General features: G+C 37.6%; 1 protein-coding gene across 1 annotated transcript in view; it reads right to left on the bottom strand.

The window, feature by feature from the left end:
- The window catches only part of LOC128866787 (protein kinase C, brain isozyme-like), a 97,360-nt gene that overhangs the window by 69,671 nt on the left and 1,240 nt on the right, over positions 1-26,449 (bottom strand). Inside the window, exon 2 of the mRNA XM_054107769.1 lies at positions 17,610-19,165. Within this exon, the coding sequence (XP_053963744.1) occupies positions 17,610-17,806 (197 nt within the window). The 5' untranslated portion in view covers positions 17,807-19,165. The remainder of the gene's footprint in view (positions 1-17,609; positions 19,166-26,449) is intronic.

Raw genomic sequence — 26,449 nt, 5'->3', positions numbered from 1 at the left:
TATATGTGCAGTTGCTCCATCTTGCTGGAACCAAATGCTGTTAAAAGGGATACGTCTTCGCCGCAGTTCTGGATAAAAAAACTCCTTCAACATGTTTAAATAACGGTCCCCATTTACAGTCGCTGTTACACCGTTTTCTTCGAAGAAGTATGGCCCGACAATGCACCTTGATGAAACTGCGCACCACACTGTGACTCGTTCTGGGTGCAGTTCCATCTCATGGAGCATTTGCGGATTTGATTGACTCCATATACGGCAATTTTGCTTGTTTACATTGCCGTTTAGATCAAAATGGGCCTCATCAGACATAAACAAGCAATTTATGAAGTTGTTGTCTTCTTCGTCCATTTCAATAATTTTTTGGCAAAATTCCAGGCGAATAGGCAAATCCAGAGGGTTTAATTTGCTTGTGATTTGAACTTTGTACGGAAACAAGTTTAAGTCATCATGAACTATCCGCCTAAATTCCCTTTGGACGGAAATGATGGACTGCAAAGCATGGTACCGCTGCACTATCCAAATCCTCTTTTCGGTATCCCAAGCCTCCATTTTTTGTAAATCTAAATACTAATCTGCAAAATAAAAAAAAAGCCGATTACTCACACAGAAAAAAAGTTATTAAGTTTTGTTTTTGTAGCACGATTCGTGCGCCACCCTGTACTTTATGAATAATCGCGGTTCCTTTCTTTTGACACAGATTGTAGCTTCAAATGGACATCTTACAGGTAAAATATGATGCTCGATGCTGCCTGATACATTAGAAATTATTTGCTTTTATTTCCCATTGATAGTTTAAAAAAAATATCTACACATAGACAAAATTAAATATGCGCGCTAAGTATTTGACATTTTTGAGACAATATTATAAATATCGATTATTTTATGCAAATTATCGATATTTTGCCATAGCGATATATTTTAATGAATCGCTAATTTCTAGTAAGGGAATAGTGACATTCGTTATATTTCAGGTGTGCATTTATTTGAACACGAATATGAATAATTCATAAACATATATGGATATTTCCGTTTATCAGAATATTCTTATAAATTCAACGAAATTCTGGTGCCAGAGTAGATTTTGCTTTATTTCAAATAACTAAGACGAAAAATATCGATGTGCCTTAATGAATTCTGCTACTGTCTGATACAGGATTCAATATATTCATTTCGATAATTCTTGAAAGAAATCGATATTTTGGTATATTGGTATACATCTACTATGACTAAACTTGTAATTTTGGCGTAATTCGCATTCAATGTTTGATAAAAATAATCGATTCCGAAAATTTGTAATAATATCCATATTCTTATATAATAATATATATCGTAAGATTTTTACTGCACCCATTACTTTGGGGTAAGAGCATAATCTAAGTGATAATCGAGATGCTAAGGATGTGAAATAGAGATGTTGACAATTCTACAAAAATCGAAATTTTAATATATTTACATATTTTAGTGAGGTCTAATAACTTTTTGTATGAACTTTGTACCATATAGTAGATATCCGCAAGGATTGGAAAACTATTTATGTACTAGAAAAAAAATTTCAATAAGCATTTATGTGTATACGAATATTACGTTATTTCACACAATTTTCGATTAAACATATCGTAATCGATAACTCTACGAAAAATCAATATTTTAATATAGCGATATTGCTAAGCAACACTTACTTCCAATAACCCGGCTTGTACGATACTCAAAATATACAGGACTTAAAACGCTGAGAAAATTTCAAAAACATAAAAAACTTACACTTTTATGTATCGATATATTTTAAGCATTCCACTGTGCTCTGAATTGCAAGCTCAGTTCGTGAAGGCACTAATTTTTTCACATTCATTGCTTCTATTGTTTAGCTTCACACACACATACTATACATACAAATAACTACACATGTGCCGCCTCCATATCTATTTCTGTGTTTTGTTTCGTAAATTCCTAATATCGATTACTATTTCCCGTATGTTCGCTTTTTTGCCGTGTTTTGTCGTCGCCCTTCATCACTACCATTGTGGGTCTTTACCAATTTTCTGTTTTGCGTTTTTTTTGTTCTTGTTTTGGATTCCCTGAAATGCTCTATAGCTTTGCTCGCTTGCCCAATATTTCACATGAACATCGATTTTTGTTTTTCTATTTCCCAATCCACCCACACACTCAACTGCACGATATGTACATCGAAAAATTGCACAAGGATATTTACCACCGTTCTGTTATTCACTACCAGGTAGTTTTTAGTGCCTTTAGCATTATTTGTACAGGCACATACACACACACACACGTATACCACAATGTGCACTTGCCTATTAGTAGACTGTAATGACTAGAGGTTTTGTGGGCGTACTTATATGTTTCGCTGAGTGGAATGTTTTTAATTTTGAAATAAAGGTACCTACAAATAGCATAAATGACATATATAAATGATTTTTGGGCAGCTTGTGGGGAGAAGAAGGAATGTAAAAAAAGATATTTGTGTATATGTGCAGCAAGAGCTAAACTCACCCAATCTTCTGAAATTTGATTGCACAGGAAATTTTCATTGAAATTTTCGTCATTCCCACAGGATAGCTTGAGTGGACTTTGCCTTCCTCCTACAGCTCCTACGAAAACTTCTAAATAAGGCTCCAGCATTGACCGCCTAATGGCGGGCTATCCAATGACATAAGTTTTTGAGAGTCACAGCTAATTCTGTATTCTTCAAAGGCTTCTCAATAAATCGCACTTGATGCGGAAATTTCGCTTGTTGGCGAACCAGACAAATGCAAATAGATTTCGACTGAATTTATTTTTTCACAAAAACCAACGAATGTAACTAAACTAACATTTTCACAAAAGATTTTATTACCAAAGTGTAATTTTCGAACGAAATTGATTTCATTTCAATAACTGCTAAAGCCACTAATGTTCTTAGGTAAAAAAATCAAGTGTCAAAATTGTGAGGATATTAGATTTTGTTCCTATTGAAAACCAGACTTCTTATTGAGAGCCCTTTTAGTTGGTCCAGGCTTTTCCCAAACTTGCAATAATAGCAAAACTAGCGGAGCTCGTATCATTGGACTGGATTCCTCAAGTTCTCTCTCAGATACTTTACTCGCACATTCGTCTCTTACTCTTTCACCCAGCACACCGCGTCCATATCCTTTACCAATATCTATGGCCAATATGATTGAATAATCGCTGAATAACTCTTGAACAAATCTGATGAGGAATTTGAGTGACTTCAAAGTTTCACATTTCTTTGGTCATTCACATGAGGAGTGGTTTATATTGTAATCTGTTAGATAGTTTCATGGCATTTATTTTTTGAGTATGATATCCGGCATACAGTCTGTGTCAGAAAAAAGGAACCCCGGTTATTCATGAAGTATAAAAGATATATACAATATTTAATTTTTTTTTCACTTGAAAGTATGTATAAAACTATGAGTCGCAATTACTCAATAAGCCGTGTAGTCTTCATCGTTGTTGAGTATAGCCTGTCATCTTCTTCATGCTTTGAACCAGCTTTTCTGCGTAGCTCGTCAACAAACAGGACTAGATTTTGCGAATTTGATGCACGAATTGCTTTAAATCATGGACTGGCCTTCCGGCAAGATGCTTGTTCATAGTTCTCCACACATTTTCAATGGAGTTGACGTCTGGGGACTGGGAAGGCCAATCTAATACTGTGACGACATTTTCTTGTTTTGTTGTTTCTCAATGTGTTTTTCTGTGAGCAGTGGTTTTGATGATGTGGGACGGTAGGATAAGTTCGCCTCCTTCAGACTACGTTCGATGGTGTTGATAGTCACATCTATTCCCTTTTTAGCAAGAACTGATCATGTTTGGCGTAGTCACAAAGAAGGGTCCGGATAAAATGTTGCACGATCACTTTATCCTGCTTTTTTGGCGTCACCCACTTCAAGGCATCAACATTTTTGTAGAAATTATACCGCTGATTCCACATCACAACAAATTTTTTTGATTTTTTAATTACTTTTGCAGCCGCGGCGTAAGATAATTTCGGCCCTTTCGAATGCGTGCATAAAAATACCGCCTCGAAACGCTTCATGTACTTCTCACTCATTTTTGTTTGGTTGCGTTTACGGGAAAGTTTCGAAAGATACTAACCTAGTTAGCACTGGCGTCGTAGCCCTTGAGTGGGACTATTATGCAGCAAAAAGCAGAACGAAATATATTTTGAACTTATATGAAAAAAACGGTTATATTTTCCGACACAGACTTTAAATGTAATTTGCATTTAAAAATGCAGTTCTTCTGATGTCTATCAAGAAAATAAATATGTATAAATGCCTACAGCGTTCTAAAGAATTAGTAGTGCAACCATTTACGTAAGTTATGAAAAATAATAATATAGACTTATTTATTATGATATGAAGTCTTTTGTAGATCTTCTCTTGAGTCTGGTGAAGGTTATGGGATTTGCAAATATATCTGTGACAAGAGGGTTTGCGTGCGATTGTGGTCGAGTGCTGTGTGGCATTATTTCTTATTTCTTCAATTATTGTGGATAATTTCAGATCACGATTAATTTGCGCATTTGTGATATAATAACGGGCGTTTGAGGTAATTCTGAGGATTTTGGAATCTTTGCAGTGTTTCAATGTTTAAGTTAGCTGCGGTGCCCTAAAGTTGAATGCCATATGTCCATATTGGTGCCAAGATAGCTGAGTAAAGTGATAGCTTACTTTCAAGGAAAACTTGAGATTTCGATGTAGTAACAAATACAGGTTTCTGAGTTATATTCCCAGAGCCTTTCGTTGGTGAAAATATAGGTTTTCCATATAAGTTTGCTGTCGAGACGCCTGCCGAGATATTTTGTGACGTTAGTTTGGGGGATGATAATAAATATTATTAAGGAACTCTTATCAGTGACTTCAAAAAAAGGTGTTTTTCTCAATTTTTTTTTCGAGGCGAAAAAAGCGACACACAGGAATAATCTTTTGCATTTATTTGAAGGCATGTTTGAAGAGTATTAAACAATTGTTTAACATAAATAAAAAAAACAAAATGGCGGACATATGAGGGATCTCGCGCAGCTTCTCGTTGCGCGCTAGGAAAACGGCGTGTAAGATTGCGGTCGTAGTTTTCACCTGAAACACAAAAGGAAAATATTGTCTTATTCAGAAGGTTTTCCCGCATATAATAGACTACTCTTGTACAAAAATATGAATGAACCACAATTAATTATTGAAAACTATTTTTTTTTCAAAAAAGGTGTTAAATAACACTAAAAATTAATTTTTTTTGTATTTTGTTAGTTAGTTAGTTGCGCATTTTAATTATCTTTATATAGATTATTGGTTTGAAACGATAACTTTCATCGTTTGAAACGATAACTTACACGCCATTTTCAAAGATATGGTTTTGAGAAAACGTGTTTCAAAGTTTTCAGAAGATAGACAGTATATTCACACGAAGGACGGTACACAGCCCTGTAACTCCGAAATCACTTTGAATTCTGCTATAAAATTTTGAGGGCATATTTTCCTATAACATATCTATCGATTGCGGTAAAAAAATCTATTTTTTGAAGACGAGTGACAAGAGACCTCCTTAAGCTTAGAGCTGGACGTAAACAGGGCACAATTCCCAACGATTTGTGCCTAGTCCGTAGCTCACACACTGTACACAAATCCATAAGCCATCAAATTCGGTGATAACAACGTACTGTTAATATGCGAAAAAAAACCGGATGACGCGATTGCTCTTACAGTTATTTATATGTGCATTAAGAAAAAAAAACGAGAAAAAGAAAAAACGTGTTTTGAATGATTCACTTTTTATTTGCCATAATGATGGCTCATTGAAACACTATAAACTCTTCTAAAATTTTTATTAATATTTATATTTATTCCGCTTACACTTTCCTCGACGACGGTCAGTAAAAAAATGAGAAAATCCCCAAACTGCGCCACACATTAGCAACAAGTCCCAGGAAAATGAAAACTTTTAATTACTTGGGATTTGTGCTCGTGTTCTGCCATACACAAGGGACTTTCTCCGGACTGGCATAAATAGCTAGGAGTTGTGCCCTGTTTATGGCGAGCTCAACGGGCAAGCAAGTTTTTCGATTTAGTGTAAAAGTGACTTGCGAAGATTTTGCTTTGTTTGGCTTAATGCGCCACTCTTTCAATGAAACCAGTGTTATTTTTTCAAGTTCTTTCTAGAGCTGTTGGGAGGCTACATAGGAGTGGGTGCTAATTGTGGCTATGGCAGTTTCATACGCGAATGTTCCAACTGTTGTTTCTTCAGAAGATCAGGTTTCAGGATCAAGTTTTCGTTTGTTTTGTTCTGTTACTGTGTTGTAATATTTGGCCCTCAAATTTCTGTAAGAAATGTCGGCATATCGATTTATACAATTCCAATATTTATTTTTAAATCATTTATATGCTTAGTACTCGTATAATATGTATAATATAGTATAATATTGGCGGCCTAGTTAGTCTAGCGTAAGTTCACTGGCCTGCTATTCCAGAGGGTGTGGGTTCGAATTCCACATAAAGCACGGTCCTCGCACTTTTGCAAACTTGCCTACTCTCTTAGTTTCTAAAACAAAAACAAAATTCATTCCTCAACCCCAAAAACATTATCCAATCAAAAAACAAAGAAACATACACAGTTACACATTGCATCAGTGGCGCCAGCAAGAGGAAGCGGGCAATCGAGGTAATAGCGCAGATACACCAAATTTAGCGAAGTCCTCAACCATATGTGTGATTCTTCTGCCAGAGAACTGTGAAACACGGATGGCGCTCTAAACAGTTAGAAGGCATTTTTCCTAAGCAACGACAGGTGGACATTCCTACTGTTTAGGACTGGTAGCGGCAGGCTTATCACCTACTCTGCCAGAAAGCAAAATAGATTAACGAAACCTACGCAAGACAAGTCTTGTTGAGGTCCTATGCCCCTGAGTGGAGTGAACAAGGAACAACAAACAAAAATACTTAGTATCTATTTCTATTTTTCCACTGGCTTATATCCACTCTTTACCTATTTGCGCTCTTGAAACTTCCAGGTACTCAAATGCTTTGGAAGATATATCTATATGTGGCGCGTAAACCCTTTTTGGGTGTTTGGCTGAGCTCCTCCCCGTATTTGTGGTGTGCGTCTTGTTGTTGGTCCACAAATGGAGGGACCTACAGTTTCAAGTCGACTCCGAACGGCAGATATTTTTATGAGGAGCTTTTTCATGGCAGAAATACACTCGGAGGTTCGCCATTGCCTGCCGAGGGGCGACCCCTATTAGAAAAAAACTTTTTCTTAATTTTGGTGTTTAACCGAGATTTGAACCTACGTTCTCTCTGCGAATTCCGAATGGTACTCACGCACCAACCCATTCGGCTACGGCGGCCGCCGAAGATACCCATTCAAATATGTCTACACTTTCGTTAATCACGTAGATACATATGTATGGAGGTCGCGCTCCCCAGGGATCGGGCGACTAAGCTGGGCTCTAAGCTACCGTGGGGGTCGGCAGGTTGCGGATAGCCGGACGGCCTGTAGTAGCAGGTTAGTTGCGAATAAGTTCTAACAAATAAGCAGCCCCCGACAATGAGCGACAGAAACGGAGGAAGCGGTCTAAAAGCTAGCTAATCCGAAGAGGTTTCTGTGACAAAGGCGAACGACACCGCCTTAATAAAATAAGTGTCCCCCTACAAAAATCCAGAAGCGACTGACTCATATTGGGCGGCTCCCTGGTCAGCGTCTGTCCCCCATGTTAGGGGCGGCTGCTAATTTAATAAGATCTACATTAAGACCGAGCCCAGTAAGGTCTTAATTACGATATACTGGAAAAGGTTTGGAACATACTGCCACGAGCTGACGGCTGCACTATTCTGTTTCTTTAGTAAGCAGAGTGAAATCTAGCTGAAATGGCATTCAGGTTAATGGTGCAGCCGCCCCCACCCCGTTAAAACTATGGCAAATCTCTAAGAACGCTCCATATCCCGTCGCCATTAAGTGTCGGCGTAGGTCTAGATGTAACATTCCTAGTTAGCACTGATTCGGCTCTGAACTTGGGCTCTCATAAGGAGCCTTCGTCAACCCTCGCATGGCCTCCCTGCTTGCAAAGATAACCATGGAATTATGAATAAGTGACTACGCACCGGGATAGGGATAACGGCTTACGAGTTGGGGTCCAAAAAATATGAATACAAGCAAACACAATACAAACACCCTAGAAGAAGTGAAAATAGCAGCAATTAATCCATCATTGGATCTGCCAAAAGAGACTGCAGACGGCAGTAACAGCAGCGGGGAGCTGGTTAAAAACCCCTTTCAAAGGAGCTCGAGACTGGCCCATTCGCCTCCGTTGATTGGAAGAACCCGATCTGCGTCACCATGCATGCAGTACAGCAGTGTCGCAAAGGAGCCAACAACAGAAGAGCTCAACCGCAGTATCAGTGCTAATTAAAGAGCTAACGGAGATGATGGAACTCCCGAAGCGTAATATTAACCAGCCAATGCGTGATCTGGTTTCGAGCATTTCTGAGCTCCATAAGAAGTTAGAAAGGTCGATTCTGACTTCCAGAATAAGGATGTTAAAAGGGACCAAAAGTGTTGTACTCGAAGCAAAAAATGAATGCACGCAAACATCGCCTCTCATAAAGCGCGTCACGGATGGTACGCCAAAGAGGTGTATAGAAACAGTCGCTGCACGGAAAAGCCCGGCAAAAAAGAGCAAAAGTGACCGCGTTGGAACACTGAAGGCAACGCCGGTATCAACAAAAGAGCAAACAAGCTCCGAAGGATGGAACACGGTAATAAACAAGAAAAACCGTAAAGAAAACAACAATAAAAGTCCAAAAATAGACGGGAAACAAAGAGACGAAGGCAACACGAGGGAAAATCGCAGGCGACAGAGACCGCCCCGTAAAGACGCGATCGTTGTGAAAAGCGTTGGCAATGTCTCATACGCTGACATTCTGAAACGTGTGAAAACAGAGCCATGTTTACAGGAGCTTAACTCTAAAGTATATGGTGTTAAGAAAACTGCAAAAGGGGACTTACTACTGGTGCTTGAGCGATCATCTGATCCAAACACTCTGAAGATCAACGAAGCAGTTAAAGCTGCCTTAGGAGATGTAGTCGAAGTAAGGACACTAACTGAACTACGCCAAATCGAAGTTCGTGATCTCGACGAAATCACGACGAAAGACGAAGTCCATGAAGCTATAACTAGCCAATTCAAGGAACTAAATGTGCCTTTGTCTGCAGTTGCCAACTTGCGAAAAGCTTATGGTGGGACGCAAACGGCGACCCTTAAAGTTGCACCAGAGATCGCCACTAAGCTTACAGCTGCAGGAAAAATACGGATTGGCCTAGTTATCTGCCGTATTAGAGAAAAACTTGACCCGAAAAGGTGCTTCAAGTGCATGGAGTACGGGCATGTCGCAGCGAGATGCAAAAGTACGGACGACTTCACCAAGTCCTGCTTTAAATACGGCAGTAAAGATCACCAGGCGAAGAGTTGCACCCAAACAGCAAGTTGCTTAATTTGCAAAAAGAAACAAATAAGCGACACCGCACACGCGATGACTAGCAACAAGTGCCCTTTATATCAAAGAGCACTCAAAGAAATGCGCCATAAATGAAGTTTCTCCAACTGAATTTAAACCACTGCGAGAAGGCTCAAAGCCTGCTCGAACAGTCTGTACGAGAGCACAAAATATGTAGATATTACAATACTCAGCGAACCCTATAAACACGGAAATGGGTATCCGACACAACAGGCAAATCAGCTATATGGAATTGTGGAATGATTAGGCCACGAATGACAAATAAAAACGCAACTCGTGGCTATGTACGAGCCCGTGTTGGTAAGCTGTTTGTTTACAGCTGTTATCTTCCACCTAGCTTAACCCTAGCGGAAGCCATACACGCACTGGAAGAACTTGCACATGACATTAAAGATCATAGTCCGGTCATTGTAGCAGGCTACTTTAACGCTTGGGCAGTGAACTGGGGATGCCCTCGAACCACCCCTAGAGGTAAAGCCCTTTTAGAAGCGTTCGCTATGCTTGACATAGCGCTTATGAATACCGGGAACCAGCAAACATTCCAAAGAGCAGGGAAAGGGTCAATAATCGACCTGACATTTATTAGCTCTAGCCTCGTGAGTAGTACGAGATGGTCCCTTAGCCAGTATTACACTGGTAGCGATCACTTTGCAATACTTTGCGTTATAGGCAAACATGATAGGCCGAAGCCATCTAACTCGCACGAGGTCAGGTACCGGGTTGGAACTTTGGACCCGGAAGTGTTCGAGATAATGATGGCAAATTTTACACCTACTGGAAATGCGGCTGAAAAAACTAACCAAGTCATGAGGCAACTCACTAAAGTGAGCTGCTATGAGTAAAACAAGGCCTAATAAAAACCACAGAGAGCCTGTTTACTGGTGGACGGAAGAAATCTCGGCAGCTCGCGAAGAATGCCATAGAGCAAGAAGAACATATCAGCGGTCGAGAGGTACGACCAGCTTTGAAAGGAACAGACTTCTATTTAAACAAAAAAGGAAAAGACTAAAAAACGCAATTAAGAGCAGCAAACGCCAGTGCTTTCAAAAACTATGCGAGGATGCTGACAGCAATCCATGGGGATTTGCATACCAGCTGGTGATGAAAAAAACAAAAGCTTTCAAACCGCTGCCCACGACGTGCCCGGTTATTCTGCGCAACGTGGTCAAAACATTGTTCCCCCAACAGCAAGGCATCGCAGCCAATGCTGCCAGCTGTATGGAAGACGATGGAAATCGGTGCCTGGCCAACGCGGACGAAATTTTGCACATCTGCAAACAGATCAAAGGCAATAAGGCACCCGGGCCCGGTGCGATCCCGAATGAAGCTCTTAAGTTGGCAATCCAAAAGCATCCAGAAATCTTTGTGGATGTTTACAACTCCTGCCTAGAAGAATGCACATTCCCGAAAGAGTGGAAACTGCAAAAGCTAGTGCTAATACCAAAAGGGTCTAAGCCGGCGGAAGATCCCTCAGGCTACCGCCCACTATGCTTACTGGACACGGCAGGGAAAATATTAGAGAGGCTAATTGTAAATCGCCTGGAATCTTCCATCGATAGTGCCGGAGGGTTATCGCCGCACCAATATGGCTTCCGTAAAACACGCTCTACCACAGATGCTGTTATAGCGGTTAAGCGCATTGCTCACAAAGCGATTGAAGGTTCTCGCTGGCTCTACGGAGATAAAGAGTATTGCCTAGTCACAACGTTAGATGTAAAAAATGCATTTAATACAGCAAACTGGGGCAAAATCCTAAATGCGCTGGAGAATTTCCGAGTCCCAGCCTACATTTGGAAAATTGTCGCAAGCTACTTCACTAACAGAGTGCTGCAATACAAAACCGACGAAGGAATGAAAAGGTACAGAGTAACCGGAGGAGTACCACAGGGGTCAGTGTTGGGCCCACTCCTCTGGAATATAATGTACGATGGAGTTTTGCGTCTCCAACTACCTCCAGGATCCCAAATCATAGGGTTTGCTGATGACATTGCAATCGTAGTCGTTGCTAAATTCCTAAACCAGGCCGAAGCGATTTGCAACCAAGCGGTCGAAATCACAAAAGATTGGCTGCGCAATAGTGGTTTAAGCCTTGCAAACCATAAAACAGAGGCAGTTCTCATCAGTAGCAGGAAAATAGTCGAAACAGCAAATCTCAGAGTAGGTGACCACGCCCTAAAGTCTAAGTTGTACATCAAATACCTTGGGGTAATGATTGACCACAGGTTGAGCTTTAAACAGCACCTAACATACGCCAGCGATAAAGCAGCGAAGGCTGTAACCGCACTGACACGTATTATGATGAATACGAGAGGACCTAAGCAGGCTTCTAGGAAGTTGCTTCGCAGTGTGGTATCATCTATCTTGCTATATGCGGTACCAGCCTGGGTCGAAGCAACTAACTGCAGCACATACATGAAAGGCATTAAATCGGTATACCGGTTATGTGCCCTCAGGGTGTACTGTGCATTCCGCACAGTATCGGAAGATGCTGTATTAGTCCTCGCGGGTATGCTACCAGTTAAGCTGACTGCACTAGAATTCGCCGAAATGAAAAAACATCGAGCGGATCCACAGCTGACTAACCGAAGGACTGAACGGGAGCGAAGCATCCGTACTTGGCAGGAGGAATGGAAGAACTCCATGAACGGACGATGGACATATCAATTGATCCCGAATATCACAAGATGGATAAATCGAAAGCATGGTCAGATAGATTTCTACCTGACCCAAGTACTTAGTGGGCATGGATGCTTTAAAGCTTATCTGCATAGATTTAAGCACGAAGATGACCCGTACTGCACCTTTTGCGATTGTCTAGTTGAAGATGCAGAACATGTTTTCTTTGTTTGCCCCCGTTTCGAGCTGGAAAGAGTAGAATTAAGTGATAGGGTGGGGAAGCCAATAATGGTTAGCAACCTAGTAGATTTCATGCTTGACTCAGAAGAACATTGGTCCGCTGTCAGTAACATGGCAAGGATAGTAATTACCAAGCTGCGTCACAATGAACAACAGCGCAGATTCTTACGTAGAGGCAATAGGCCACACCCCCTCCCGTGAAGTAGTACCTAATAATATTAGTATTAGGAATCACCAACTGCGTCACGCTGAACAGCAGCGCAGATTTTCAAGTAGAGGCAATAGGCCGCTTCCCTCCCAGAATTAATACTTAAGGATAAGTAAATACCAAACTGCGAAGTGCTTAACATCAGCGCAGATTTTCATGAAGAGGCAATAGGCCGCTCCCCCTCCCGTGAAGTATTACCTAACGGTCGTCCCGCGGGAGGGAAACGGAGCTGGGGTGGGGTTTTTAGTGGGTGAGTCGAAAGACAAGTCTCACACTTTTCGGCTTTCAATGCTTTTTGCCACCTCCATAAAAAAAAAAAAAAAAAAAAAAAAAAACACTTTCGTTAATTAAAATAATTTTCGATTTTTTTCTGTAAATGTATTTTTTTATAAAAGTTTTTTTGTTTGTCAAGCGTATACGATGCTACTTATTTCCCCCATTTGCATATTTGCATATTTTCACATTTTAGAGATTCTAATACGCTTGGAAATGTGTGTTAAAAATGTCCACATTACTTTGAAATTTATTGATATATATTTATTGTTATTTTTTTTATAATTATGGGTATATTTCTAAAAGCAGCAGGTATTTTCATATATATCTGAAAAATAATCGATATATTTTTGAGCACTGTTATCGATATCTTAACGATAACTACAGGCATTTTCCCCACAAATATAATTATTTTATTAATTTTTCCTCATTTTGTCAACTATATAAGAAAACTATTTGTTACAGCGCATTAAACTTTGAACTTTTTATGAGCTGTAAATTTTGAGTGGAAATACTTAAAATTTTTCGCGTTAATGATAAAACTGGCAACCTGCATAACGAAACAAGTTTCGCACGTACGCTATTTCGCAGTTTTTAGGTAGGGCGTAGGTGAATGATCAAATGAATTATTTTCACGCTGTGAGGAGAACGCGTGGGAGCACTTAGATTACACACTGTGAAAGGTGCACACACACACTGACTCCCACACGTTATTATTCTATAGATGGGGAGGTGTGCGCATCTGTGTATTTTACTCGTCAAAAACATCATTCACTTTGACACAATTCCGCGAAATCCGTCATTCCCCATTTTCTCACCTTACGCGCACACGCACACTTTTTTCATGATTGCTTTTTGCGTTATTCGTATTTCCACTTTATCTTTTAAATGGAGCCAATAAAGGCACAAAATGCGAAATGTAACAATAACAAAAGGAAATAACAATTAACACCAGCGACGCAAAAGTGGGCGACAGTAAATATGTGACTGATTCACTTTACACAATACTTAGCCAGACTGATAGGCAGCCGCCCTGCTCATCATGCAATGAACGACTACTACCACCAGTTGGGCGTGAAAATTGAATTGTGTATATTTATTTGAATGACGGGCTACAGTGTCGATTTACCCTACACTTTTGGAGCGATGAAATATGGTGGTGGTGTGTGTGTGAGTGGGCTGGCGGAACAGAAAGATAGACAACAATGTACCATAGCTGGCAAGACCACAAGCTAGCGTATCATCTTTTGTTTGACGAGGTGATACGTATTGCCGACCGCAGTAGTTTTAAACCAATTTGCAATATTAGTTTACAACATTGCTGGTGGTTGACATTCAATAACAAAAACAAATATGTAAGCACGTGCAAAAGCACACGGATAGCGCAGGCAGTGCAGGCCTATCTAATATAAATATTTTTTTAATTTTTTTTTTTATATATTTTTTCTATTTATTTTTATGGTTTTATGGCTTTCAAGCCATCAGCAAGCGAGCGTTGGTTTTCTGCTTTAGCTACCGCATACACTTAAAGCATTTTTTATAATACTGAAAATAACATAATATTATTAAAGGCCAACGGCTACGCAGTGAGCTGCGGCTGCAGCGCCTAAATAACGCATAAAAGAGGAAATGTTGAAGACACTGAAGGGCAAAATATTAAAGGTGAAGGGATATTAAGTGCAAACTGCGGTTTTTTCACCTAATCTTCTGCTTGTTTGTTTGTGGGGACTCAATGTTTTCAAGAATTCTGGCCTTGGGCGAAATTTAAGCCTAGCCAAGTAGTATAAATCGATAAACTTGGAGATGTAATCGGGCGCTTGCCTAAGGTTATCCACACGATAACGCTAAGTATCACCTTTAATTCTTATTTTAACCTAGGATTAAGACTCAGATTGTTTGACTATTGTTTTAGTATTCCCCTGAAGCTATTTTAAAGACTTCATTTCTCGTTGAGTTTATGTTAGAATGTAGACAACTGTAATGAGTCTTAAATTATGACTTTGAATCAATTTTGGTATGAAGTAATAATAAAAAAAATAAGTCTGGATGCAAATATCATTAAAGTGGCGATATTTTTTAAAATATTTCAAATGGGGGTTTTTCAGTTTTTTTTTTTTTTGTTTTATTTCCTGAAGGGCTGGGTTTGAAATTACCTCTCGGTTAAAGCACTTTTAAGCAATATTACAGACCTTTAGATTCCGCGCTATTTTACTCCCAAGTGCATGACTGTGAAATATGTAAAGATTACGGTTCCGAGACCAGATTTGTTAACAAAATATTGCGATTTTAAATTTACATTGTCTCTCAAACGACTTATTGATTATTTTTGAATGAAAACGGAAGCTTCAGAAAATGGAAAATAGGTATATGTATTATTTTAAGAATTATTTTTCAAAATTTTTTAAAACCACTGAAACATCATCTGACATTGACATCGCTGTTTCATGTTTGGTCAAGCTCCTTCTCCTATTTGTGGTGTGCGCCTTGATCTTTTTCCACAAATGAGGGACCTACAATTTTAAGCCGACTTCGAATGGCAGTTAGTTTTTTAAGAGAAGCTTTTTTATGGCAGGAATACAATCGAAGGAGGTTTTCCATTGCCTACAGAGGAGTGGCCATTAGAAAAAATGACTATTAGAAACAAATGTGTCTCACAAATAGGGTTTCATGTCAAGAGATTTGAACCTGTGCACTTCCGAATGGTAGTGTCAGCACCAACAAATTTAGCTACAACTACGTTGGCTACCAGCACTAAATTTATATTTGAATTTCCATTCGTTAAAGTAAATTTGTCATATCTAAAGGCAATTTCGTACACATCGTATTCTTTATATGAAGTACCATAAATTGCACCTTGAAATAGGCAAAGCCAGTCATAAACCAAACCGCCTTTACATACAAAGGTGGTTTTACTCGTTGCCAAATCAGCCAATTTTTTATGATTAATAACGAAAATGTGTGAAAAGTTATATTTTTTATGTTATTTGATCAGTTCGTTAAAAAACTAAAAAGCTTTAACCCCTTCAAAAATGTATTAAAGTGCTGCTCTTTAGTAAGTTAAATTAAGTGAGATGATTGTCCTCTACAGGAGACGGGTGCTCTTAAACGACTACGTTGAGCTGTGAATTGTGCTACAAGCAATGGGAAAGAGTATGAAAGGGCAAGAGTATGCGAATAAAGATAAATTTGAACGATGGAGGATTTTAGATAATAGAAAAATTTCACAGGCCATTAGTATCCAGAACTAATGGCTTTTCAGGGGTGGCTCAAAGGAAACAGTAGAAATACCTGATGCCGGGATAATTCCACCTCATTATCTTCCACATCGTAGATGGAACTCGATTTTAAGCTAATTCTCACCTTATAGAGAGTTACGGCATTCTGACCTTTATAAGCATTCTTTATAATAATTTTCCAATATGTGGAGGCAAATGGACCTACCGTGGCATGGACCTACGCATGTTAGTGTACTTGCGCATTGGTTGCTAATCTGGCTTCAGGCCCACCTAGCCAAAAGCAGACCACAAGTACCCAAAGGAACCCTTACTTCCTCTTTGTACGAAGAAAACATGTATTAATATGTCTGCCCAGCCAACTGGTTAGTCATGTAGCTTCTTGAGGTAACGAGATTCTCAGATGCAACTGTAAGAGCTTTGACTGCAATTTGCCTATAAGAATACACTTATTAGCTCCTTAAAGGATATAACATTAATGAGCAGCCAAATGAGTGCCTCCTTGTTAGTGGTTATCTCCACTTTGAAAGTATAGCAATGATATGGAAGCCTAGATTTAAGATCCAGGTGTAATATTCTTCCACGAAAATATCCATCCAACTTTGAGGGTCTGGAGGACGTCTCAAAAGCGGACTTCGCAGCTCTGTTTACATTCGCCAAAAGCGCTGACATCCTACATGATGTCTACTTCCAGTATTCATGTTCATTTAATTTGGTATCGCTAGGAACCACAAGGTCTATGCGTGGCTTATTGCCAACCAGGCTAACCTAACCTCACCTATCCATTCAACTTAGAACCATAAGTGCACGGTCTCACTGGGATCTACTTCCAGATGATGTGTGAATGCGGGATGGTGCAATGGTGAGGTTCCACCCTATATGAAATAAGAGTAGAAAAGTGCACGATTGGACTTAACGTAGGGTTTTTAGTGAAAAGTGACAGATTTATTCAACAACTGAAGAGAAACCAGAGAATTAGTATTGAAGTCACCGAAAGTTGACCTTTTTATGAAATTTTTTCCAGTGAGTAAAGAAATGCGGCTTACTTGAACTTAAAGCGCACGCGGGTTATATAATTATATATTAGCTTTTGGCTGAACTTACGTTCCCGCTATACTAATTTTAGGAAGCGTTCAGTTATTGTATGCTATCTGTCGATAAGTGCTAGGTAGTACATGGCGTATGATGAACATAAAACTAGTTTTCAACACAAATGAGTCTTCGAATATTTCCCGAATTGTTACTTGGTTTTATTTTACTTATTAATTTATATTTTTTTGTGCTAAGTAAGCAATAGTTATTTTTTTTTGAATTCGAGTTTCTTCTAAGCAATAACTTATTCCTTATTACATTATATTTGAACAATTTCTACATACTAACAACTCACCATGGTGTTTGGCTGAGCTCCTCCTCCTATTTGTGGTGTGCGTTATAGGAGGGGAAGCTCGGCCAAACACCTAACAGAAGTGTACGCGCCAATTATTTATTTTTTATTTATTTTTAACAACTCACCATATGAAGTCCTTGCAATGCGAGCAAAATGTAGGCTGCTTGAAGAAACGCGGTATAAAGCAATGATCCTTAACCGCGAATACATTTTTCTTTTTTAGTGCGCCCTTACGCAGGCGAGACTTCATTTTATTCTCACTACCGCCAGCTTCCTCCTGCAGCAACTGCTGATCGCCATTGTTGTCTTGCGTCTCGGACATGATGGCAAATTGGTGTTTAGGTGGTGTTAAAGGTGGTTGTTACTATGCAGTTTTGAGTTTAAGTTTCAAGAGTTTGCTTTGCTCTTAAAACTTAAAAAGTTGCTATACAAGAGTATGGTTTTTTTATTGAATTTGTGAGTACGCGTAATATCAGTTATTAATCCATTAAATTTGTTGCTGCGATAATCTGATTTTTTTTCTCAAAATGGTGAGTTGAATTTTATGGCGTTTCTTCTTATTTTGTTTTTTGGCGTTTTTTTTGTAATATTTTGTATTCAACGCATGAATTTTTTGGCTTTTAAAATTCTTTTTTTTCAAACATTTTTGTATATTTTCTTAAATTCTAAGCTTTATTTTTGCAACACCCAGATTTTTAGATTAAAAAACACTTTTGTTCACTTCATAGGTTTTATAAGATTTCTTATGACTTTTATAATGTGCTGTATTTTAACTTCTTCACGCTGAAAACTTGCTTCACAACTATTTACAGCAGTTTTTTTTTTTTTAATTTATTTTTCAGTTAACATTTCATTTTGATTTATTTTTAGTTATTATATTAATTACGGAGATTGCCACTTTCAACACATCTTCAACACTCTCGCTCGCTATTCCTAATTGTTTTATTTAAACTAAGTTTTATGACACACCTTCAGCTATTCGCAATCTTTCCTCCACTAAATATCGTCAGTCACACACAGACAGCTATATTTATTCAATCGATTTTATTGCCCATCGATTTTTTTATGTATTTCCTTTTATTTCCCTCACAATGTTTATTTTTATTGTTTTTTTTCACAACTTTTTTCGCAATTTTCCTTACCTTTGTTTACTTAGCCATTTTATTCGCACTCTTCAACGCTTGGTTACAGTATTGTATACAAATCACTTTGGCATATTTTATTATTATTGTTTAATTCATTTGATTGTGAATATTCGCAATATTCTTTTTTTATTTTTATAAATTTTTTTTTGTGATTTCAACGAAATTTTTCTGTGAAATTTCACACAATTTTTTCTTTGTAGTTTCTGCGTTGCGTAGGAGTTATTGTTGACTGCCTACAGCTGTTTAAGCTGCCATGTACGTGTGTGTGTTTTGGTGTATGTGTTGGAGTGATGGTATTTCCTCAATATATGCGGATATCGCACAGCTGTAATTTTGGAATTTTTAACGCATGTTTTTTTTGTTTTTTTGTTCTTATTTTATAGTATTTTTTGTTTGCTTTTGGTTTTGTTTTTCTTTTATTGTTATTTTGCTTTTACTTGGCCTTCTGTTTTGTAGGTTGTATTTGCTTTTATCGGCGTTTAATTGCCCTCTCCGTTTTTAGTACTCAACAGCTGGCTGAAATCAAATAAATTTACCTGAAAGTAAATGATTTCAAAATAAGTCAATTAAATAACAAAATCGAGTGACTTATGAACGTGTTTGTTTTTTTTGTATTTAATGAAATAAAACAATATTTCTTTTTTAAATAAAAGGATTTGACATTTGATGAGCAACTAGAAAATCTAGGCCATAAACAAACAAGCAAAAAAAAAAATAATAATAGTAGGTATTAAGAAAACTTTACTGTTCCATTTTTTTCATAATTTTTATATCTACTTACTTATTTTTTTCATATTTTTTATGAAGTTCTGAAGTTTTTCAAAGTTACAAACTATTACATAAGGGCACCCATACCATCTCTTTGCGCACAGAAATCACCCCATGAGATGTCTGCTTAGCCAACTGGGTAATAATGGAACTTTGTGAGGTAGCGAAATATTCAAATGCAACGGCAATGACTTTGGCTACCTTCTGACTGAATATATTTTTACCCTTTTAAGGACTGAATAGTTCAATGACTCAATGACTACCTTCTTGATAGTAGCTAGCGCCGCTTCGAAAGCATAGAAATGACACGGAAGTCTAGACTTAAGTTATAAGGGGAGTTTTCAGTCAAAAAATTATTCTGCCAACCTTTCCCTCCTACTTTCACATCAAAAGAAAGAAGAAGATTTTCGACAGTATAAAAGATGCTTACTTTTTTACTTCGCAGCGAAGAAAATATGCCAACGTCAAATTAAAAAAAAAATGATTCTTGATTATACTTCAAGAATTTTTTTCTCCTAAAAAACGTATTCTGGCAGCTGGTACGGCATTAAATCAAGCGATCTTGGTGGCTAATAAATTATAATATCGTGAAATTTTTCTTTCCGCGAATTTCGTTTGCAAAAAATTATTTACTCGTGGGCTGTTTAGGCATAGGCACCACTTTGTTGAAAACACATATCGTCGTTGTCAAAGGATCAAATTTTTTTGCTGGTATGTTGATAGAACTGCCCTCTATAGTGCGACAGAGTTTGAGCATGATCTGTCAATTAACTCGTTTTTTTTCATTTAATTATATCAGTAAGCCGCAGGTGTGCTCTGCGATTTTCACTATGGATAAAAATATCGAACAAAGAATTTGCCTGTGTTTTGAACGGCATTTCGTTCGCCGAATCATTGAAAATGTTGCAGAAAACCTGCGGCGAGTGCGCTTTATCAAATACAAGGGTATATGAGTGGTATAAGGCTTTTGCAAAGGGTCTAGAAGTCGTGGAAGATTTGACCTGATTTGGTCGCCCATCAACGTCTTCAACGGATGAAAACGTCGACAAAGGAAATTATGCTGGAAAACTATCATTAAAGTTTGAGGGAGGCATCTCGTGACCTTAGCGTGTCTCACGAATCAATTCGTAATATTTTACAACATCAATTGGGCATGATGGGCATACTTTCAAAAAATTCATCGGAAGAGGATGGCCGAAGACATGCTTGAGCAAGTGAATTCGGACCCAACGGTTATCAAACGCATCATAATAAGTGACGAGACGTGCGTACATGAGTTTGACATGCAAACTAGACAACAGGCGGCTGAATTGCGCTATCCACCGAAACCTAAAACACCACGTAAAAATCGGTGAAAAATGAAAGTCTGCTACTCGTTTTATTTGATTATCGTGGAGTTGTGTACTCGGAATTCATTCTAAATGGTTCTACGGTAAAGAATATTGTTTGGAAGTTATGCGGCGTGTGAGAGAGAGTGTGCGTAGGAAACGGCCTAATTTGTGGAAAGAAAACTCATGGATTTTGCATCAAGATAGCGCAACGTCTGACAAGGCTCATATTGTGAACACTTTTTTGACCAAAAACTCGACAAATGTCATCGAACAACAACCGTATTCACCAGATTTAGCCCTCTGTGACATTTTTCTTTTCGCAAAACTTAAATTGCAGCTCTGCGAAGGCCACTTTGAGTCATTAGAAGCCATTACGGAGAACTCGCTGAATGAGCTGAAGAAGATCTCTCCAAAAGCATTTGAAAGGTGCTTTGATGACTTCACTAATCATTGGGCTATGTGTATTGCTTCGAATGGAGCCCATTTTGAAGGCGACAAGATAAATTTTGATGATTAAACAATTATTTTGCGTTTATTGAAAAATCCCCAGGGTACTTTTTTGACAGAATGTAAGTCTCATAAGAAAAAAAAGCGAGAAATGAAACATGGATGGTTTTGATCTTCAATCTTCTTAATTTTTTAGAAATTTGCTAAACATATTTTCCGCCTTTTTCCACCCCATAAATAATTACTTATATATATATGTGAGTGATATATTTGAAGAATTTAAATATCAAGGCACATGCATTTTTTTATTTTTTTATTTTGAAAGGTAAGGTTTACATGATAAACCAGTACTCTAGCTCGTCAACAGACTTGAGTAAGCATTGAGCTTACGCTTTGTGCGGCAATGCCTGCTTCTGCTAAAATATCCTATTGGCCTAAGCGGCGGCCACTTCCAGCTAGTGTGAGCAATAAATGCATGCTGCAGAAGTGGTTAGAAACCACATCTCTCTACTTTAATCAGAATGGCGAAATGGAAAGTAGCTTAATTGCTGGCAAGAGATCTTTGTCAGAAAACAGGTGGCTGGAAACGGCTTTCTAGCGATTCCGTGTATTGGCGCACCTCATTTCAGAAAACGAGAGGAAGGAGGCAGCAGAAGAAGGCAAAATGCAAGCAGTGATATGTGAATCTTTTTTGGTAATCAATCAACCGTTGATACTAATTCTATCACAAAACTGATACCACTGGTGATTCTTAAGTGCACTCAAATCTTATAGCTGAGAGCTGTTAATAGAAAAAAATTAAGGCTTTTCTTCAAACTGTTGCCTCAATGTCTGCTTGACGAAACGCTTATATTCGTACTGTTGTTCCTGTCGGTACCTTGTGTAAAGAGGCTTAACCACCGTTTAAGGTTTCGGAGTCTCAAAATTTTAGTATTACTTGTATAAGCTCAAATAATCTTTGCATTTTATCTGGAGGCATTGGAAAGAACATTTATCTAAATTTCTGCCGTTGTGTGTGATTGAGTGCCTCTACCCATAGCAGGGATTGATATATTAATACCTTACTGTGTGAATCTAAATAGCTTCTCTGCTAAATGGAGGCAAGAAGAGAGTAAACAAATGTAAGTGTTACGCAATTATAAAAGCAAAATCTAGACATTTGAGGTGTATTGCCATTTTATATTAGTATTTATTTTTTATTAAAATGCCGCGTGGCAGACAACTTATAGAATTGGAAAAAGGTAACATTTTAGCCTTTGCTTTCTAAAAAAAGTCATCTCGAGAAATGGGCCGACTAATAGGAAGAAGCGGTTCTTCCGTTGATTACAAAACGAGACGGAAAACCTTCGTTCATTATAATATACAGGGTGAACGATATGAAGTATGGGAGTTACTAAAAAACTAGGTTTTTGAACTTAATCAGCTTCGAATTTTTTATAAGAAATTTAAACGTTTTCCAAAAAATTTGTTGGAAAAAATTTGTAATTTTTCGAAAAAGTTATGGATATTTGAATTTTTTTTAAATTTTCAACAAAAAAAATTTGAGTACTTCGAAAATGTTGACAAACATTTATTAGAAGAAATGTATAAGTTTTCGAAAAAGTTATGGATATTCTGATTTTTATCTTTTGATTTTGTTTATTCAATTTCCAACAAATAAAAAAAAATGTCAGTACTTCAAGAAAAGTTGCCATAAATTTTGTTCGAAAAAATGTGAAGTTTTTTCGAAAAATGTTAAGGATCTTTTGATTTTTCCTTTTAAATTTCAACAAAAAACCAAAAAATTTCTGTAATTCGAGAAAAGTCGAAAAAAAAAATTTATTAGAAAAAAGATGTAAATTTTCGATGAAGTTTTGAATGTTTTGAATTTTACCTTTTGAACTGTTTTTTTTTAATTTTCAAAAAAAACAAGGTGAGTACTTCGAAAAAAGTTGACAAATTTTGTTAGAAAAAATGTATAATTTTTCGAAAAAGTTATGGGATTTTTTTAATTTTATCTCTCGATTTGTTTTTAGTTTTCAACAAAAAAAAAAAAAAAAAATTAGTACTTCGATAAAAGTCGACACTTTTCAGAAAGGCAAATATAATAAATTATAAATTCCTGACCTTCGCCTCTCAGCAGCAAAAATTAAATGTTGCACACAATTTTTTTAACTTCCATTTTGTAGATGCATTGAAAAATACTTAAAGTCTTACATATGTAGATCATTTTGCAATAAATAAGAACATATAGGTTTTTCAAATTTTGCCAATTAAAGTCTTACATATGTAGATCATTTTGGAATATGCTAGGTCAAAATAAATAAAATAGCTTTTCAAAAACATATAGGTTTTTCAAATTTTGCCAATTAATGAAAATAAATTTAACTTAGATGGGCCAGATGGATTTAGTAAGCATTGGCGAGCTTTGCGTTTAGAGCCAAGATCATTTAAAAAACAATAATTTTTTTGCGGTGGTTACCTGATAGTGTGAGGGGCTGGGAGTATACTTGGAAAAGTCAGTGTTCCCTTTCCATCAACACGCATTAGACCCGAAGAGAATATGAGCTTATTTTCGAATAAATTACTACCATTCCTCAATGTGTATTCTGTCGAAGATCTTGTTTTCCAGCAAAATAATGCGGCCTGTCATTCATCTCATGCCACCTTGAGTTGGTGTGTTGAACAATGTTATTCCCTTTCTAGAGTGGCCACCAATTTTTCGAGATATCAATATCATGGGGAACGTGAGAGGGGCTTATGGAAAAAATAAGCAGTACTCCACAAAGAAATAGTTGAAAGATGCCATTCTTCATTCCTTGGACTCGCGTAGCACGCTACTAGTCCAAAAGTTACTTGATTCAACGCCGAATCGGATTTTTAAAGTTCTTAAAAAGAATTGAAATACCAGACATAACGCGCGTGAGTAAATAACAGATATTTTGAATAATCTAAAAACTTTTTTCTCTTAACACTTTTGGCCCAAAAATGCATGTAAAAATATTTTCTCTAACTCCAAGTAAAAAAGGTAAGTATGATAATTCTTCGTTTATAATTATACAACCGACTGTATAAAGAGACGCAGAGTTCATTTTCTGCTTGCTTTTCAAATGGCTATCTCTGCGAAAAATGCACTTTGGATTACTGCTCTGCCACTTAGTTTTCATAGAGACTCACTTGGAGCGCTTCCGATTTAAAGGCAAATAAGAATAGCATTGAGACCACAAGTAGTCTATGTAGTGACGTAGTGAATTAGTTTTAACAGCGGTCCGCCTAAGCAAACCTAATTCAGTAACCACAATTACATACCTGGCATATACACAATTGTCTAAATCATGAACAATACCGAATATTTCTGCTCTGAAGACGAAAATAATTGTTTTACCAAATTAATTAAAATTCCTTAATATAAATATTTTTATTTTTGTTATACTTTATTTTTCTTTACTTCCACACATTTATATATATATATATATTCACATACGCTTATCGCGCTTTGAAAACCACAAATCGTACGCTACTGGCTTAGAGTCCCTTCTCTCATTTTCGAGTATCAACAAGTTACGTATACGCACCGCACGCCAACGCTCCCCTAACTAAATACACACAAGTAGATATGCGAGTAAATACACTTCTGAATGACGGTTGAGCGACAAGCGTGGATGCACGCGCTACTGGGAGTAATAGTAAATGTACAACAATAACAAATCTTAAGCGAAAAGCACACAACAAAAATAAAATAATCAATATGATAATATCAGTAATGCCACAAGGGTGCTAACACTCTAACGGCTATTGTTTACCACAGTGTGGGCGCTTCGAAATGCGAGTGGCGGTACAACGTAAAATTGCGTAGGTGTTGCTCTGTTGGTTTTTGTGGCGACGGTCACGGTTGCTACTGCACGCGCCTTTTTATGTGACTTTAAAGTGGCAAGTTGTGACTTTTTCCAAGAGTTTTGCCTTTGTTTACAGTTATTTTGTTTTATTTTATTTATTTTTGTTGTTTTATTGTGCCAATTTCTAATGGGGTGAGTGCATAAGCGCAAAGTGAAAACCGGTTAAGTAAGAGTTTCGTTGGACAGGTACGTAAAAAAGGTTCTTAAGCTGCAAACACTAAAAGAGATGTGTGAAATAAAATTGAGCTAATGGAATTTAAAGGCAAGACAAGGCACTTCAGCTATTTCAGAATTAACTCGTAATATTTTAGTTAATTTTAATTAATTTTAGTTGATTTCCAATTTTTATCTTAGTGCGTGTGTGGCCTTTTTATGTATAATTGGCGTGTACCTTCTTTGTAAGGTGTTTGGCTGAGCTCCCCTTCCTATTTGTGGAGTGTATCTTTATGTTGTTTTGCAAATGGAGTTTTAAGCCGCCTCCGAATGGCTGACAAATTTTTATGAGAAGCCTTATCTTGGTAGGACGGAACTCTAATGTTTGCTCGTTTTTGTTGGGTGATGGTCGCTTCCGGAATTTGTTTTATTTGGTATCCAACCCAGTAATATATAGCTGAGTATTACGAGTATTTACAGGGCCGTAGAGAGCATATCCGGGCCCCGGGGGAAAATTGCAAATGTGGGTCCTTTTCAATTATGTTTAATTTATATAAGTACGTATAATCTCGAGCCCGGGCCCCTCTGAGAACTTCGGACCCGGGGTGAAAAGTCCCCGATCCACCCCCTCTCGTCGGACCTGATTATTTACATATCTTACATACCGTAGTAGATAGTCGACTTAAATTAGAATGAACTTTTTTTATTGAATTTTTTTAAATAATCTAAATTTTTATTCACTGTCGTAAATTCTGATTTCGATTTATAGAAGAAATTAATATTAGGATTGTTTACTGGAGGGAGCTGGCATAAAAATGAAACAAAGCTATCTGTATGCTCAAACTTATTTATTGAATTTAAGCCACAGATTCATACAATCACTGACATACATATCTGAAATTGTGGTATATCCTTCGAGTTATGTCCTTTACTACTCACAATTTCTTAACGAGACCCAATTATTTAAAAGAACCTAAGTTGGTAGTGGGCTATGTGCTGACTATATGTTTTTTTGTTCCTATCAGACCAAGATTTAGGAGATTTTCGACTCTTCTTCTCGCCTCATCACAGTTCAGCACCATGGCTGATAATATCTCTATGGACGCGACGCAGAATTAGACAATGCTCCAAGCCTGTGTACCTGCCTTCACAGTCTGTAGTGACTTGTGAGAATGCCCAAAAGCGTTCTTTATTTGTTCTCAGGGAGATTTATAAATTTTAAATCTCTTAAGATTCTACATTCCCA

This window comes from Anastrepha ludens, chromosome 6, assembly GCF_028408465.1.
Source record: "Anastrepha ludens isolate Willacy chromosome 6, idAnaLude1.1, whole genome shotgun sequence".
In the NCBI taxonomy this organism is placed as follows: Eukaryota; Metazoa; Arthropoda; class Insecta; order Diptera; family Tephritidae; genus Anastrepha; species Anastrepha ludens.
This window is presented reverse-complemented; position numbering and strand designations above follow the sequence as displayed.